Below are 18,170 nucleotides of genomic sequence, written 5' to 3' on the forward strand. Positions count from 1 at the left end.
GCCTCCTCTTGACTAAAAGGTTGTTTTCCATTCACATACAAACCTAAATACTGACAGACCCAATCCTCGTCCAAACCATACTTTGGCCAGAAGACAGCTGAACGAAGGATTGGTTCTTTGGTCCATACTAAACAACAATATTTAATCATTGTCTTTTTATCTTTTGCCCTTGTACAAGTATTACTTGTCCAATCCCGCAACATCCTCCCAACGGACTTTCAGGAGGAATGTCACCAGGGACTCTTTCGTCCTTTACTCCGTGACAGCTACTCTGCCTACCTCCATTTCCCGGGGCCCTCGCTAGTCCCTCAGCGAGTAAATACCTCTTTTCCCGGCCACCAAGGCAATACTTAAAAGTCAGGTTTCTTACCTTGATCTGTGCACAGAGTTGCTTGGCCCCTTTTGCTGCCGTATTGTCTATCGAGCTCCTATCACTATCTGATTCAGATGTCTCTCTTGTAGGATTCACACCAGTCACCCAAGGGAGCAGACCAAACCAGGACACGAAATCACTCCTCAATGGGGAACGGGACGCGTCTTCCCAGTGTCCAAGGCCAGCCACTTCCCCTGGTGATAGAAGAAAATCCCGGACGAGCCCCCAATTGTGAGAAACAAATGCTCACTTACTTCAATAATTTCAGTCTGAGACCAAAAATCTGAACTAGTAGTGCCGCTTTATTTGTACACTTGCAAGTGGGTGCCATGTCTAATGCCAGGTAAGATAATGACAAATGCACATCAAATCCAACAAACTCTCGAAATTTATACAGTTTGAATCCCCATATTTTTTTCTTATTCCATTGTTTGCTCCCTCCATCTGCTTACGTCACTCATTTCCTTAAGACTGATCTCACCACTTCTGTTTATCCGGCCTTGTCAGTGACAAATGTCTATCTCTGCCTCCCATAAAGTTGTTTGATGTCATCCCACCCTTTGCTTACCATTATCTGCTCCCTCCATCTGCGCTGCCCCTCACAGCACGCTGTGAGGCAGCAGTGCTAACCACTGTGCCACCGTGCCGCCCACTACCATTGTTCTGTAATCACATCTCATGCTAAGTCCTCCCTCTATGTACTTCCCGTTTTTGCTAACTCAGCTCCTAGCTGAGAAAACAATCACAGACTAATGTGAATTCATTTACTCTGTATCAGAACTTATAATTTACAGAAATAACATAAATTCACCTATATCCCACAGTCTCTCTGTTGAGGACATTGACCGGCTTTACTTCCTTAACTTGGTAGATACATTTGTTTAGGCGAAAATGAGGATTGCAGATGCTGGAGATCAGAGTCAAGATTAGAGTGGTGCTGGATAAGCACAGTAGGACAGGTAACATCCCCAGGTGATGGTTAGCATTTTACAGGAATGGAAAGGGGGAGATATTGCTTTGCTCCCAGATGTTGTCCACAGAAAGGGTTTTCAGTCTGAAACTGACAGGCCTTCTACCGCATTGTGACATCCAACACAAGCGGGTGGGGATTTTCTGCAGATCCAGCCGATGATGATCCCATGTTCCAAACTGCTTGTCTACTATTGGCCAACCGCCATAGTGTCTTCCATTGTGCGACATTTGGAATCCCTGCAGGACCGGAAGGAGACTGGTCCTCCCGCCAATCAGAGCCCCCCATGTCTGAATGCGGAAATTGGACAATGAGCTTCTGAAGTTGCTTCTGCTTCTCTCTCTCTGAATGAAGATTGATCTTTACCCCAGACTGCAACTTCTTTCCTCTGTTCAGCATCTGTGAGTACGGCACTCTTTTTTTGCTCTCGCCCCCCTTTTCGATTTCCTTTCCCATTCTGGGGTTAAACCACTCAGTTTCACGAACTGAAAGGAAATGAAACCAGGGAGGGGGGCAGACTCTGGGAAGGTTGACTTAGTCTCTTTGTTGAGGACATTGATCGGCTTTGCTTCCTTAACTTGGTAAATTTATTTGTTTGGCTAATGCTGTCAATTAAAGAGATGGGGCAGACTCCCCAGGAGACGGTTAGCATTTAACAGGACGGCATATTATCACGAGCTGCTTGGCTGTACACTTGTAGAATCATAACCATACAGCATGGAAACAGACCCTTCAATCTAACCAGTTCATGCTGAACATGGTCCTAAACTAACTCGTCCCACCTGCCTGCTCCTAGCCCATTTCCTACCAATTCTTTCTTAATCACTTTCCCATCCAAATGTCTTTTAAATGTTGGAATTGTATCTGTATCCACCTTTTCCTCAGGAAGTTCATTCCATATGTGAACCATCCTCTTTGCAAAACAAAATTGCCCAATAGATTTTGTTAAGACTCATTTCACCTTAGAAATGAGTCTTGAAATACCCCATACTAGGGAAGAGACAGCTACCTGAAGGGCTTATGCCCGAAACGTCGATTCTCCTGCTTATCAAATGCTGCCTGGCCTGCTGCACCTTACCAGCACCACACCTTTCAACAGGAGACAGCTACCATCAACTGCATGTATACCTCTCATTATTTTATAAATTTCTATCAGCTATCTTTTCAATCTCCTAATCTCCAGTGAAAATGGTCCCAGCCTTTTCTTATGGCAGATTGGGTCTTCAGTTACTAGGTTTGGAAGAATGAGAGGTGACCTTATTTAAACCAATAGAATTCTTTGTCAGAGTTTCCAGAACTCGCTGACACAGATTAAAAATAAAGGCTCTCCCATTTCAGGCAGAAATGAGGAATTTATTCTCTCTTGTTAGTTTGTGGAATGGTCCCCCACAGAGAGTAATGGAGGACTGGCTCATGGAATGTATTCAAGGCTAAATTGAAGAGAACTTTGTGTGGCAGGGGTATGAAAGGTTATGGAGAAGCGGAAGAAAATGGAGTGAAGGGCACAGCAGCACAGACATGATCTTATGGAATTGCACAGCAAGCCCCAGGAGCTGAATGGCCCACTCCTGGTCCAATCGCTTACAACCTGTGTGCATGATTTGGAGATGCAAGTGTTGAACTGGGGTAAACAAAGTTAAGAATCACACAACAGGTTTAATTGGAAGCACTAGCTTTTGGAGCGCTGGTTCTTCTTCAGGTGGTTGTGGAATATACTTATCGACCTCCATTCTGACGTGCCACAGCAAGGAACCGTAATGACCTCCTCAGGAGACACACATGCTGCAACCAACAGGGTACCCTTTGTATTCCAGTACTTCCCAGGAGCTGAAAAACTACACCATGTTCTTTGCAACCTGCAACACATTATCAATGAGGATGAGAACCTTGCCAAGACGTTCCCCACACTTCCGCTTCTCACTTTTAAATGACTACCAAATCTCTAACAGATCATTGTTCGTACCAAACTGCCTAGCTTTCAGGACAACTCCATACAACCCTGTCATGGTAGACACTCCAAGACGTGTCAGAGTGTGGACATAGATATCACCATTATGCATAGGGACACCTCCCGCATGTACATGGCAGATACTCATGCAACTCAGCCAATGTTGTCTATCTCAGGTACTGTGGACAAGGATGCCCTGAGACATGATACATTGGTGAAACCGAGCAGAGGCTACACAATGGATGAATGGACACCGCACAACAATCAACAGACAAGAGTGTGCCTTCCCAGTTGGAGAATACTTCAGCGGACTGGGACATTCAACTTCAGAACTTCGGGTGACCGTTCTCTGATGCGGACTTCGGGCCAGGCGGCAACGAAAAGTGGCCGTGCAGAGGCTCATAGCCAAGTTTGGTACCCACAGGGAGGGCTTCAACTGGAACCTTGGGTTCATGTCAGGTGACCGCACATGCACACCTTCATTCATTCATAAAACTGTGGTTTTGTAGTATATTTTACTATTTTGAGATAGACTAAGTTAAAACACCCCTTTCAAATCCTTACTGCTTTTTCACAACTTCACCCTGAATCAGCTCTTGCTACAAGCAGTGCTTTGGCTTATTTCTACATCAAAGCTACCTCTGAATAACTGTCAACATAGTAACTTATTCAGAACAATATTCTCCCTGCCATCTTGTCTCCATGAAAGATGACAATATTAATCAGCCCTTACCAACCATCTCTAGGGCCATGAAGAGACAGAACATCAAACCGTTTCCCTGTCTAGATAGCCACTATCCCCTTTAAGAAATGTACTATTAAGACTGCACTTCCGTGAAATTGCTTGAATGAAATTCAAGCCAGCAAATACTCAACAAGTCTCACAACCCATCTACAGTAAGCAGTTTAATATCCTTTTATTCGTTTTTTCAGTACAGGTGCTTAGTATACAGGCCTAGTGTTTTTACAAACATTTTGCTAACTTAAAAAAAAGGACTGACACCCCTTAATTATGCAAGCAGACCACACAGACAATTTCAATTCCGTTAGTCCTTTTTTTTTAAAACCCCCACACTACCACCTAAGTGCGGTAGTGCTTATTTTATCCCCAGCACCCATGGTGCGTGTGTGCAGGTGTGAGATATTCAAATTCCACCACCAGGAAGACAGGAAAACACCCGGATGGCCAGTGACAAACACTGCCCTTTCCGTTAGTCCTTATTTGAGGACAGATAAAGATGGAGATTCTGACACTGAATTGGAAATAGAGGTTGGAATTAAACACCTCTCGTGTTTCACTCAATGTATAAGTCTAAAGATTAAAGATTAGCTCCTGATGTGTACTTCACCAACACGTGAATTCCACGATAAGAAAGGAATATGGGAAAATTGATTTAATTGCTTTAATGGCAGCTTTATCTCCCACAATCCAATGCAATCCACAAACCGCTCTATTTGCTGCGGGCAGTGCGCGTGAGAGATCGGCAAGGTGCTGCTGCGCATGAGAGATCGGAGTGGTGCCCCGCCCCTCATGGTTCTGATGGACCGGGAGACTAACCTTTGGGAAACCCTGGAGGACCGGAAGGAGATTGGCCCTGCTGCCAATCAGAGCCTCCCTATTGTCTGCGTACGGAAGTTTCTGAAGCATCTGCTGCTCCTCTCTCTGAATGAACATTGAGTTTCATCCCAGACTGCAACTTCTTTCCTCTGTCCAGCAGCACTCTCTTTTCTCACCTTCCCCTCCTCTTCCATTTCTTTTCTCATCCTGGGGTTCAACTGTTGGTTTGTAGGAGCTGGAGGGAAAGCAAGTCAATCTGGAGGAGCGGACAGACTCTGGAAAAAGGTTGGTCTAAATCTGTGTCTATTAAAGACCGCGATGACAGGCTTTGATTCCTCGATTTGACTTATTTATTTGTCAGGCAAAAAGGATGGCCTCTTGATCTGCCAGCGGGACAGACGCAAGAGGTTGGGGGCCAGATTCCCTCTAAGGGATCTTTGTGAGAGCTTGTTCATTGTGTTTAATTTATTGCCTCATGTTGGTGAAATTGTGGACAGTGTGGAGGGCTGTTGTGTACTTCTCCCGGGAACCTGTGCCTGACAACCTAAGCCGCCTCCGGAATTTTAATTTTGTCCCTTTTAAGGAAGTATCACGGCGGGCCCTGTACAGACTGTTGCTGCACACCATCCATCACTTTTCCCACTTTCACTGCCCAGACGTGCCTTAGCGTGCCCATTTGCGACCGAGCGGTGGGGATCCTCAGTGGAAGGCCCCCGAGGCAGGGTTCCTCCCCTTTTCTCTCGGGAATCCGGGGTAGAGAATGCTGTATGCAGCAGTCCCCTGCAAACGCAGATTGCAGTGGTTTACGGACTCCCAGCCCAACTGCTTGTTCTGTGGTGCTGTGGAATCTGTGGACCCTGTATATTATTGGTTGTGGGCGCTTGCACTCCCTTTTTTGATTTCCTTCTCTGGTTTTGGTTGCACTTCAGTCCCACGCTCTTGATCTCTGGGCACCCGGTACGGAGGGGTGAGGGCAGGTCTGAAGACCTCCTCATGGCTCTGCTCCTGGCTAAACTGGCCATAAACATGTTCAGGCAGTGTGCCATAGAGGGGTTGTTAGGGCTGACTGCCTGCCCCTCTTCCGTGGTTATGTTAGAGCCCGGATGTCTCTGGAGAAGGAGCACGTAGTTTCCACCAACACACTTGAGCTTTCAGGGAGAGGTGGGCACCGCAGGGAGTGGAGTGTATAGTTTACCCATCAACTCTATTTTGATTTAATCCCTGCCCTCCCCTTCATTGTTTGATCATGCAGCATTGCTGTGTGAAGCCATCCACTTTGGAAGGTCAAATTTGAATGCAGAATACAGTGTTAAAGGCAGGATTCTTGACACTGTGGAGGAACAGAGACAACTTGGGATCCATGTCCACAGATCCCTCAAAGTTGCCACCCAAGTTGATAGGGTTGATCAGAACCATATAGTGTGTTGGCTTTCATTAGCAGGGGGATTGAGTTGAAGAGCCGTGAGGTCTTGCTGCAGCTCAATGGTTAGACCACATTTGGAATATTGTGTTCAGTTCTTGTTGCCTCATTGTAGGAAAGATATGGAGGCTGAGACAAGGTGCAGAGATTTATCCGGATGCTGCCTGGACTGGAGGCATGCCTTATGAAGAAAGGTTTAAGGGAGCTAGGGCTTTTCTCATTGGAGCAAAGAAGGATGAGAGGCGACTTGATAGAGGTGTACAAGATGTTGAGAGGCATAGATAGAGTGGATAGCCTTGGCAGAAATGAGGGGACATATCTTTAAGGTAATTGGTGGAAGGTTTAGGAGAGATGTCAGAGAGTGGTGGGTGAGTAGAACGCACTGCTAGCAGTGGTAGTAGAGTCAGATATATTAGGGACATTTAAGTGACTTTTGGATAGGTACATGGAAGTTATACAATGAAGGGTATGTCGGTTAGTCTGATCAGGGCCGGCACAACATCAAGGGCCAACGAGCCTGTACAGTGCTGTTCTGTTCTATATACCAGTACAGTCAAAGGTTTTTTTGTGAGCAGTACAGTCAGATCCTAGCAAACAAGGACATGCTTAGATGAACAAGGCATCTTGGGTTACGGCTGCACAGGAGGTGCACAAAAGCAAGGTCAAATTGGAGAGCTCCACTCAGCAGTCTAATAATGGCAGGGAAGAAGCTATTCTCGAACCTGTTGGTGCTGTGTTCAAGCTTCTGTATCTTTTGCCGGATGGGAGAGGGTGTAGGAAATCATTACCGGGTGGAAGGGGACTTTGTTGGCAGCCTTTCCACAACAATGAGATGTGTGGATGGATTCCATGGATGGGAGGTTACCTTCCGTGATGGACTGTGTTGTGCACACAACCTTCTGTAGTTTCTTCCGGTCCTGGGCAGAGCAGTTGCTGTAGCAGGGTGTGATGCACCCAGATACAATGCTTTCTATGTAAATGTTGGTGAGGGTCCTTACGGACATGCCGAATTTCCTAAGCCTCCTGAGGAAGAAAAGGCATTGTTGTGCCTTCTTGACTGTTGCATGGGTAGGTTTAGATATTTAGCTGCTCCTTTCTCATTCTTACTAACTCCTTCATTTGATGCAGTCACACAGTCAGTTTCATACCTTGTGCTAATATTTTTGAAGGTCTTCTTCAGAAGGATAGTATATTATGAGGGGCAAAGATAGTGCACATAAATAATATGAAATCTTTTAACTTGATTACGTTTTAATGAACAGAAGAGCTTATTTATGATGAAATGAGTAAATTGAGTAGACATTATCCAGGGTGAGAGTGCATGGTAAAACAGAACTGAGTCTGCACAGGTTTGACAAGAAGAGGTGGTGGCTGGCAAACCTGTTAGGATTCTTTGAGCAGGTAAAGAGTAAGTTAATCAAAGGGAGAGCCAGTGGGCATAGCGATAGCTCCTTGAAAGTGGAGTCGCAGGTAGATAGGATAGTGAAGAAGGCGTTTTGTATGCTTTGCTTTATTGGTCAGAGTATTGAGTACAGGTGTTGGAAGGTCATGTTGCTGCTGTACAGGACATTGGTTAGGCCACTGTTGGAATAGAGGTTTACAAAACTATGAGGGGCATGCATAGGGTAAATAGGCAAAGTCTTTTCCCTGGGGTTGGGGAATCAGAACTAGAGGGCATAGATTTAGGGTGAGAGGGGAAAGATATAAAAGAGAGCCATGGGGCAACTTTTCACACAGAGGGTGGTACGTGAATGGAATGAGCTGCCAGAGGAAGTGGTGGAGGCTGGTACAATTGCAACATTTAAAAGGCATTTGGATGGGCATATGAGTGGGAAGGGTTTGGAAGGGTATGGGCCGGGTGCTGGCAGGTGGGACTAGATTGGGTTGGGATATCTGGTTGGACCGAAGGGTCTGTTTCCATGCTGTACATCTCTGACTCTCTGACTCTAAGTGTTATTGACAAGGCGCCGTGCAGGAGGCTGCAAAATAAGAGTCCCTGTTGTTAGGCACAGAGGATTGGCTGACTGGCAGAAGGCAGAGAGTTGGCATAAAGGTGTCTTTTTCAGGACGGGGCAGGTGGAGTTCCAGAAGGGGCCCATGCTGGGAATGCTTGGACAGGCCAGGCGAATGGCCATGCTGGGAACACAAAGCGACTTGGGAGTCCCAGCTCAGGATTCTCAGGGGGAGGATTGTACCATTCTGGTGGGAATGGGGTCTGAGAAGGATCCTACCATTCGTGGGGTGTGGGGGCTAGAAGGATTGTACAATTCGCATGGGAAGGGGACAATTATACAATTCAGACAACGAGGGTTGTACCATTCATGCTGGAACTGGGTAGGGGAGGAGTTTACCATTGAGAGAAGAGAGGATGGTATCCTTCATGATGTTTGGGAAGAAAGGATTGTGCCATTTAGTGTGCCGGGTAATGGGAGGATTCTACCAGTCACATCGGAGGGTGTGGATTTTACTATTCACAGGGTGGATTGTTTACTTTTACTTTCCAGAATTTCCAGGATACAGGACATATGCCAATTTTACCCACCAGAAATCTCCTGAAACTGGGTGAATTTAAAAAAAAATCCAGCAGGAAGATTCAGTTAAAAAGGTCTAGTTTTGGTCATAGAGTTATAGACTTAGAGTCATACTGCACAGAAACAGGTTCAGCTCATTCATGCCGATCTGATGTCCCAATCTGACCCAGTTCCAAGTTTCAAAATTTGGCCCATATCCCTCTAAATTCCAACCCTTTATCGAGATACCTTTTTAAATGTTGTCATTGTACCAGCCTGCACCACTTCCTCTGGCAGCTCATTCCATACATGTACCACCCTCTCTGTGAAAATGTTGCTGCTTAGGTCCTTTTTAACTCTTGCTCCTTCTATCCTTAAACTTCTGCCCACTAGTTTTGGACTCCCCACCCTGGGGCAAAAAAGACCTTGGTTATTTGCCTTATCCATGCCCCTCATGATTTTATAAACCTCGCCCCTCATGATTTTATAAACCTCATCCCTCAGGCTCTGACGCTCCAGGGTTAAAAAGGCCCCAGCCTCTCCCTGTAACTCAAACCTCCAGTCCCAGCAACATCCCTGTAAATCTTTTCTGCAGCCTCTCAAGTTTAACAGGGTCCTTCCAAATGAATGGCTACCAGACTTCTATGCCATGTTCTAAAAGTGGTCTCACCAATGTCCTGTACAGCCACAACATGACGTCTCATGTCCTGTACTCAATGCTGTGAGCCATGAAAGCAAGCACTTTCTTCACCACCCTGTCTACCCATGACTCTACTTTCAAGGAATTATGTGCCTGCACTCCTGGGAGTATTTGTTCAGCAAGACTCCCCAGGGCTCCACCATTCACTGTATCAGTCTGCCCTGCTTAGTCTTCTTCACATTTGTTCCATTTGCCCACACAGGCGTTTCTTGTTGACTTTGTTCTGAGCAGTGTGGTTGCTTTCTCCCTTTCACACCTTCATTAAAACCCACATGATATCTCAATCGTTCCTTCACCATCGTTAACAATCTATGCCTTTGGCTCTGGGTACTCTCACTGTGTGTTCCCCTTGCTCTTACTCTCCCCTCTGTCTATGATACAAAAATCAGCATTTTCCAGCCCCTTTCAGTTCTGAACAAGAGTGAAATCAGACTCTAGACATTAACTGTTTCTCACTCCACACATGTTTCTTGATATGAAAACTTCCTCCAGCACACACAAAGACAGAAGTGCCAACACCTATTTCTCCATGTGATGTTTCATTTGTTCATGACACATTCCTTTGCTTTGGAGAGTTCTAATGCAGCATTTAATAGGGATCCATCAAAAGCAACATCCAGTCTTGTCTGAGAGCTGAATCAACTCAACTGACTGTACAAGCTGCACAATTTTTCTATATGCTCTGTAAATGTGACATCCTCTTTCTTGTTAACCCAACAGGATGACAGAGGCTGGGAGTACCATTCTCTCTAAACACGATTTCTAATCCACTGTTATTCCAGACTTGCATCTGTAACATCAAAACCTAAATAGTTAAAGCTCTGCAGCCTGATCTCCCACAAACAACAGAATGGTTTCAGCACAGAAGGAGCCTGCTCTAATGAAACAATGTCTGTTCTTAAATTCCATGTTAAGGATTATTATTGCATTAATCTGTTATAAATGGTGTCTGTTTCTGAAAGGCACAGAGAGGCATGCTTTTGGGGGAACCCTACGGGAATTTTCCGATCACAGAATCATACAGTACAGAAAACGCCCTTTGGCCCATCAAGTGTTTATCACCAATATAGTACCACTTACACTAGATTCATACAGCTGTACAGCATGGAACCTGACCCATTGGTGTCCAAAACGATAGGGCATAGGTTTAAGGTGAGAGGGAAAGGAGGATCTAAGGGTAATCGTTTCACACAGAAGGTGATGCATGTATGGAATGAGCTGTCGGAGGGAGTGGTGGGTTCTAGTACAATTACAACATTTCAAAGGCATCTGGATAGATACAGTGGTTGAGAGAGATATGGATCAAATGATGGCAAATGGGACAAGATTAATTTCGGATATCTGGTCAGCAAGGCCAAGTTGGATGGAAAGGTCAGTTTCTGTACTCTCCAGCTCCATGGTGGGGACATAACCCGTGTCCACATTCCCCCCTCCACCCTGCCACTAGCTCCCAGGCTCTGAGCTACGCAACATCATTGGGTCATCCAGACCCTGACAATTTCCAAATAGCTCCGGGCATTTCTCACAAGCACCACTCGGATTGTCAGCCACCATCAGAAACTTTAGTTGTCCTTTCTGTCCAACCTTCAGCACTGGGCGAGCATTCTCTGTTCCCGTTGTGGGATCGTGTTCAAATAGCGACCAAAATCAGCGACGTGTGCAACCGCAAGTTGCACAAGTTTGAGATGGTGATGGATTCGCGAAATACCATCCTTACAGCAGCTTCTTTACACACTGTTCTTACAGAGATTAACACTCCGTCACTATGGTGTCCCATTGTTTTATCTATTGTACACAAACGCTGGCTGCTACTCCCGATAGGATTGAGATTGTTTGTGTGGTCTGCTTGCAGAATTAAGAGGTGACAGTCCTTTTGTCTTTTAAGTTAGCAAATGTCAGTAAAAATACTCGGCCTGTATGCCCCAAATAAGTTGGACATTGTACCTGCACTGAATAAAAGAATAAAGGATATTAAACTGCTTCCCGTGGCTGGGTTGCGAGACGTGTTTAGTATTTGCCGGCGTGAGTTTCATTCATTCCTGCAATTTCATGGAAGCGCAGTCTCGATAGTCAGTTTCTTAAAGGGGACAGTGGCTGCGAGTCGGGGAAACTGTTTGATGCTCTGTATCTGTGCAGGTCCCGAGAGATGGCTGGTAAGGACTGATTAATATAATTTTTCATGGAGACAAGATGGCAGGGGGTGGTATTGTTCTGAATATGTTACTGCGTAGAGTTAGCTTTTGATGTAGAAATAAGCCTAAACAACGCTTGTAACAAGAGCTGTTAAGGGTTGAAGGTGTGAAAAAGCAGGAATGACTTGAAAGGTGTTTTAATTCAGTCTATCTTGTAATTGTTTTAGATTAGATTACATTACAGTGTGGAAACAGGCCCTTCGGCCCAACAAGTCCACACCGACCCGCCAAAGCGTAACCCACCCATTCCCCTACATTTACCCCTAACCTAACACTACGGGCAATTTAGCATGGCCAATTCACCTGACCTGCACATCTTTGGACTGTGGGAGGAAACCGGAGCACCCGGGGGAAACCCACGCAGACACGGGGAGAACGTGCAAACTCCACACAGTCAGTCGCCTGAGGCGGGAATTGAACCCGGGTCTCTGGCGCTGGGAGGCAGAAGTACTAACCACAGTGCCACCGTGCTGCCCAGTAATAGTAAAATAGACTGCAAAACCGCGGTTTTCTGAATGAATGAAGCCGCATAATAGGAAGGAGTTATGAATGAATCAAACGGGAATGCAGTATTATTAGATATAGGGCACTTGTGAGCAGGTTAGAAAAGACTTATGAGTAAATAGAAAGCGTTTGTGGGTTAGTAAAGAGACCACTTTATAATACAACATCTCACACTATGTTATCGTCCTCACAGCCTCATGGAAAGGGAGAAATCAGAGCCAATCTTTACACAGGGTAGATTTCTTCACATGTATGCACCTCCCAACTCTACTGCATGTTTCAAATCAGTAAGTGTGTCTTAAAATAGGTGTTCAATTCACCAGGAAATGTACGCCCCCTTGAATACTAATAGAAGTCACACCCACAAAGCATTCAAACGTTCTCTGGATCGGTGCCACCTTTGTGTGTGGCTGCATCAAGCTGTGCATGGATCCCCAGTACGCAAACACCGAGTGTAACTACTTACTGAGGTTCTACCTGTCCCCGGTGTTGCAAAGGATGGGCCTGGCCTTGCAGCCGCGGAATACTGAGTAGTTGGACCGTTCCGTATCACCTGACCTTCGTGGAGAAGTTTATGAAGAAAAACACTATTGATCACAAGTCCATCAGGAAATGGTCAGCACGTAATGTCCTTGAGACCCTTCGGGAAAAGGAGAGGGCGGATCCTATTGAGCAGTTCCCTGAGCAGACTGTCAAAGCCATTTGGCAGAATGCTTCATCGCCAGAACTTTCCAACAAGCACCAAGACATGGCTTGGCTGGTGGTGAGAAGGGCTCTGCCTGTGAGATCCTTTATGCACGCCCGGACTCTCAGCCACACCGCACGCTGCCCTCGAAGCGGCTGCGGGGCGAAACCTGTTGATCTTCCTGCTGAAGGAGTTGACCCCAACTGAGTGTTGCAGACTGGCACATTCCAAGGTCCAAGACTATGTGTTGAGGGACGCGCTGAAGGTTGGGGCAGCTGCCGCCAAGGCGCGGTGGGGAAGGACCACCGTGTAACGTCTGCCTGCCTAATAAGAACAGGGGGCCCACGCAGTCTTTTGGGCTCTGCTGACGCCTCAGCTAAATATATGGACATATGATTGATAAACGTACAGACCTGTATATACAAATGATAAATTCTGATCTCTGTAAATGTTTATGTATGTATGGCATGACCAACTGTACAGACCATCAAATTATTTTATGAATAAAGTATATTTTTGAAATTAAAAAAAAAATGACTGGATTGGTGTCTGAACAGATGGGATGACTGACTGAATACCTTCCTGCAGACGGAGCAGGTGAACGGTCTCTCCCCAGTGTGGACAGGCTGGTGTCTCTGCAGGGAAGACCAATCAATAAATCCCTTCCCGCACACAGAGCAGGTGAATGGCCTCTCCCTGGTGTGGACCTGCTCAGTCACTTGAAAGAAAACTCGATTTAAATTTAAGGCCATACATGCTATTCTGCTAAGTTACTCCAATTAATTGGTAATTTTTTTGGTTTTTAAATGTGAAAACTTAGTGTATAGTTCTTCCAGTTAATCACTGGGTATTCAAATTTCTCTTCAGAACTAAAGATCATAACAAAACTGGGTGTCACTGTGGGATTTTAAATCTGTAGGGTGTGCTTAGTAAAGTTTGAATGAATAATATTTCAAAGTGAATTTTATCATGTTAAGTACCAAGACTTTCTGGAGAGGAAAGATTTGCCCACAAAATAAGTGTTGGTTCTGTAGAAAATGAGTCTGGGGACTCAAAAACAGAGAATAAAGAGATGGCAGATGAATTGAAAAGAGCTTGAATGTCTTTACTAGAGAGGATACAAGAAACACCCTGGTACTAGCTGTAAATCAGGAATTGAAAGGGAGGGAGGAACTGAAGAAAATTACAATTACCAGGGAAGTAGTACTGAGTAAACTGTTGGAACTACTGGTTGACAAGTCCCAGGTACCCGAAGGATTTCATCCTAGAATCTTACAGAAAAACTGGCTAGTGAAATAGTTAATGCATTGGTTTTAATTTTCCAAATTTTCCAAACCACATTAGTTTCAGGGAAGGTTTCTTTAGATTGGAAAATTGCTTTCTTCAAAAATGGAGACCAAGAACAGGAAACTGTTTACCTATGTCATAGGGAAAATGTTCAAAGCTATTATTAAAGATGTTATGACAGGGCACTTGTATAAGTTCAAGGTAATCAGGCAGTGTGAATGTGTTTTTGTCAATGGGAAATAATGTTTTGAAGAACGGGTTCTCCGTACTGCGACTGAGCTATTGAATCTCCAGTACCGACAGGGAATGGAATCCCTTCCCACAGTCTCCACATTTCCACGACTTCTCCGCAGTTCTAGTGTCCTTTTGGCTCTCTGTTTCCGATTAACAATTGAAACTGTAATCACACTCAGGAAGCATGTGCGAATACTGTAATGATTCTTCAGTCTGAGTAACTGGTTACAGCTCCTTCCCACAGTCAGCTCACTGGGACACTCTCAACAAGAGGAAAAAAACATACAAACGTTGAGCAACGAGACAAAATGCAAAGGCAATAAAATGTCGAACCACTGGGGAAAAAATTGTGGCTCTGCCCCTTTTATTTCCTTTTGGCATTTGGACTCTTAAAATTTGTCAGTAACACCATCCACACGTAGAGCATACTGCGCATGTTTGCCGGTGTCAGCAAAGCCGTGCGCATGCCCGCCGGTGTCAGCAAAACACTGGGCGTGCTCATCACTGTCCGTAAAAAAAAAGGGGCGCGACCTTTGCTTGATTGACCAATACAGAGTCCTGGAGGACCGGAGGGAGTCTGGTCCTCCTGCCAATCACAGCCACTCCATTGTCTGAATGCAGACGTTGGTCCATGAGCTTTTGAAGCTGCTACTCCTGTTCCTCTCTCTGAATAAAGACTGAGCTTCACCCAGACGGCAAATTCCTTCCTCTGTCTAAGATCTGTGAGTACGGCTCTCTCTTTTCCATTTTGGGATTCAATTATTGACTTGCAGCAATTGAAAGGAAAGGGAGTGAATCCGGGAGGGGACAGACTCTGGAAACGTTGGTGCAGGTCTGTGTCTCAATTGGCAAAATAAACAGGCAGGAGACTTGAAGAACACAACAAGCCAGGCAGTATCAGGAGGTGGAGAAGTCGACATTTCGGGTGTAATCCTTCTTCAGGACTGGGGCCTGGTGTAGGGGGAGATGCAGATAAAGGGGATGCAAAGGGCAGTATGGTGAAGTGTGGATAAGTGAAGGCAGGCCGAGATCTGGTTGGTGGCATGGACTAGTGGAAATGAGCGGTCCAGGGTTGGGAGGTTATTTGGGTTGGGTTGGGAGGTTATTTGAAAGTGGAGATAACAATGTTGAGTCCTCCGAGCTGTAGCTCGCCCAGGCAGAGGATGAAGTGTTTTTTTTAGATTACTTTACAGTGTGGAAACAGGCCCTTCGGCCCGCTGAAGCGCAACCCACCCATACCCCTACATTTACCCCTTACCTGACACTAGGGTCAATTTAGCCTGGCCAATTCACCTAACCTGCACATTTTTTGGACTGTGGGAGGAAACCGGAGCACCGGAAACCCACGCAGACACGGGGAGAACGTGCAAACTCCACACAGTCAGGGTCTCTGGCGCTGTGAGGCAGCAGTGCTAGCCACCGTGCCGCCCTCCAATTTGCGGTTTGGTTCGTTGTGACAATGGAGGAGGCCAAAGATGGTCTTGCCAGAAAGAGAATGGGAAGGGGAATTAAAATGGGTGGTGACTGTGAGGTCCGTTCAGCCTCTGCCGATCCAGCTGCTCTGCTCAGCGAATCGTTCCCCAAGTTTACGCTTGGTCTCCCCAATGTACAGAAGACCACAATTTGCAAACACGTGGCAAACGTGAAGCTTTAGCATTTGCTGTGGAAAAAAAAAAGCAGAAAGGAGGTGTATTATTTAAATGGTGACGTATTGGGATGTGGAGAAAGTGAGAATTGCAGATACTGGAGATCAGAGTCAAAAGGTGTGGTATTGGAAAAGCACAGCAGGTTAGGCAGCATCCAAGGAGCAGAAGAGTCAACATTTTGGGCACGGGCCCTTCTTCAGGAATGATGTGTGGATGTATAGAGGGACCTCAGCATCCTTTCTACACCAGTCAATGCCAGTTGTCAGACAGATGCAGCAAGCAATCAGCAAGGCAAGTGGTATATTAGCAAGAGAAGTTGAGATCAGAAGTGGGGATGTCTTTCTGCAGTTAGGGGGTCGTTGAATATATTCAAGACAGTGTTCATCTGGTTTTTGAACAGCAAAGCCTTATGGGGGAAGGCAAGAAAATGATTTTAAGACCAATTTGCGGTTTGGTTCGTTGTGACAATGGAGGAGGCCAAAGATGGTCATGCCAGAAAGAGTGGGAAGGGGAATTAAAATGGGTGGTGACTGTGAGGTCCGTTCAGCCTCTGCCGATCCAGCTGCTATGCTCAGCGAATCGTTCCCCAAGTTTACGCTTGGTCTCCCCTATGTACAGAAGACCACAATTTGCAAACACGTGGCAAACGTGAAGCTTTAGCCTTTGCTGTGGAAAAAAAAGCAGAAAGGAGGTGTATTATTTAAATGGTGATGTATTGGAATGCGGAGAAAGTGAGAATTGCAGATACTGGAGAGCAGAGTCAAAAAGTGTGGTATTGGAAAAGCACAGCAGGTTAGGCAGCATCCAAGGAGCAGAAGAGTCAACATTTTGGGCACGGGCCCTTCTTCAGGAATGATGTGTGAATGTACAAAGGGACCTCAGCGTCCTTTCTACACCAGTCAATGCCAGTTGTCAGTCAGGTGCAGCAAGCAATCAGCAAGGCAAGTGGTATATTGGCAAGAGGAATTGAGTTCATAAGTGGGGATGTCTTTCTGCAGTTAGGGGGTTGTTGAATATATTCAAGACAGTGTTCATCTGGTTTTTGAACAGCAAAGCCTTATGGGGAAGGCAAGAAAATGATTTTAAGACCAGTCTAGAACAGTTATAGTGTCAGACAGCACAGAAACAGACCCTTCAGTCCAACTGATCCATGCTGAATATATTCACAAATTCAACTGATCCCACCTAGTGTGTGGCCCATATCCCTCTGAACCTTTCCTATTCATGTACTTATCCAAATGTCTTTTAAACATTGTAACTGTACCTGCATTCACCACTTCCTCTGGACATTCATTCCACACACCAACTATTCTCTGTGTAAAAAAATAAAGGTGCCTCTCATGCCTTTTTAAAATCTTTCTTCCCTCTCCTTCAAATTTGCTGCATAATCTTGTTACCCCCGCCCTTGGGAAAGGATACCCGGTGGTCACCTTATCTATGTCCGTCATGATTTTATACACCTCCTGTAAGGTCACCTCTCAACCTCCTGTGCTCCAGTGAAAAAGTCCCAGTCTATCCACCGAGAAGTTGGTTAATATCCCGTTATGATTTGTTCAATGCCGGTGCAAGCTCAAAAGACCAAATGACCTACTCCTGCTCCCAATTCTCTCACTGTGTCCAGGACAACAAGAGATCATAAGACATAGGAGCAGAAATTAGGCAATTCATCCCATCAGCTGTCATAGAATCATAGACATGTACAGCATGGAAACAAACCCTTCGGTCCAACCCATCCATGCCAACCAGCTATCCCAACCCAACCTAGTCCCACCTGCCAGCACCTGGCCCATATCCCTCCAAACCCTTCCTATTCATATACCCATCCAAATGCCTCTTAAATGTTGCAATTGTACCAGCCTCCACCACATCCTCTGGCAGCTCATTCCATACATATACCACCCTCTATGTGAAAAGGTTGCCTCTTCAGTCTCTTTTATATCTTTCCCCTCTCATCCTAAATCTATGCCCTCTAGTTCTAGACCCTGACCCCAGGGAAAAGACTTCATCTCTTTATCCTATCCATACCCCTCATAATTTTGTAAACCTCTATAAGGCCACCCCTCAGCCTCTGACGCTCCAGGGAAAATAGACCCAGCCTGTTCAACCACTCCCTATAGCTTAAATCCTCCAACCCTGACAACAT

The 18,170-nt window shown here is 45.6% G+C and overlaps 1 protein-coding gene across 1 annotated transcript in view; it reads left to right on the forward strand.

The window, feature by feature from the left end:
- Positions 1-18,170, forward strand: part of LOC122543652 (zinc finger protein 665-like) — a 93,488-nt gene that overhangs the window by 57,378 nt on the left and 17,940 nt on the right. Inside the window, exon 4 of the mRNA XM_043682469.1 lies at positions 5,082-5,134. Within this exon, the coding sequence (XP_043538404.1) occupies positions 5,082-5,134 (53 nt within the window). The remainder of the gene's footprint in view (positions 1-5,081; positions 5,135-18,170) is intronic.

This window comes from Chiloscyllium plagiosum, chromosome 44 (assembly GCF_004010195.1).
Source record: "Chiloscyllium plagiosum isolate BGI_BamShark_2017 chromosome 44, ASM401019v2, whole genome shotgun sequence".
Taxonomy (NCBI): Eukaryota; Metazoa; Chordata; class Chondrichthyes; order Orectolobiformes; family Hemiscylliidae; genus Chiloscyllium; species Chiloscyllium plagiosum.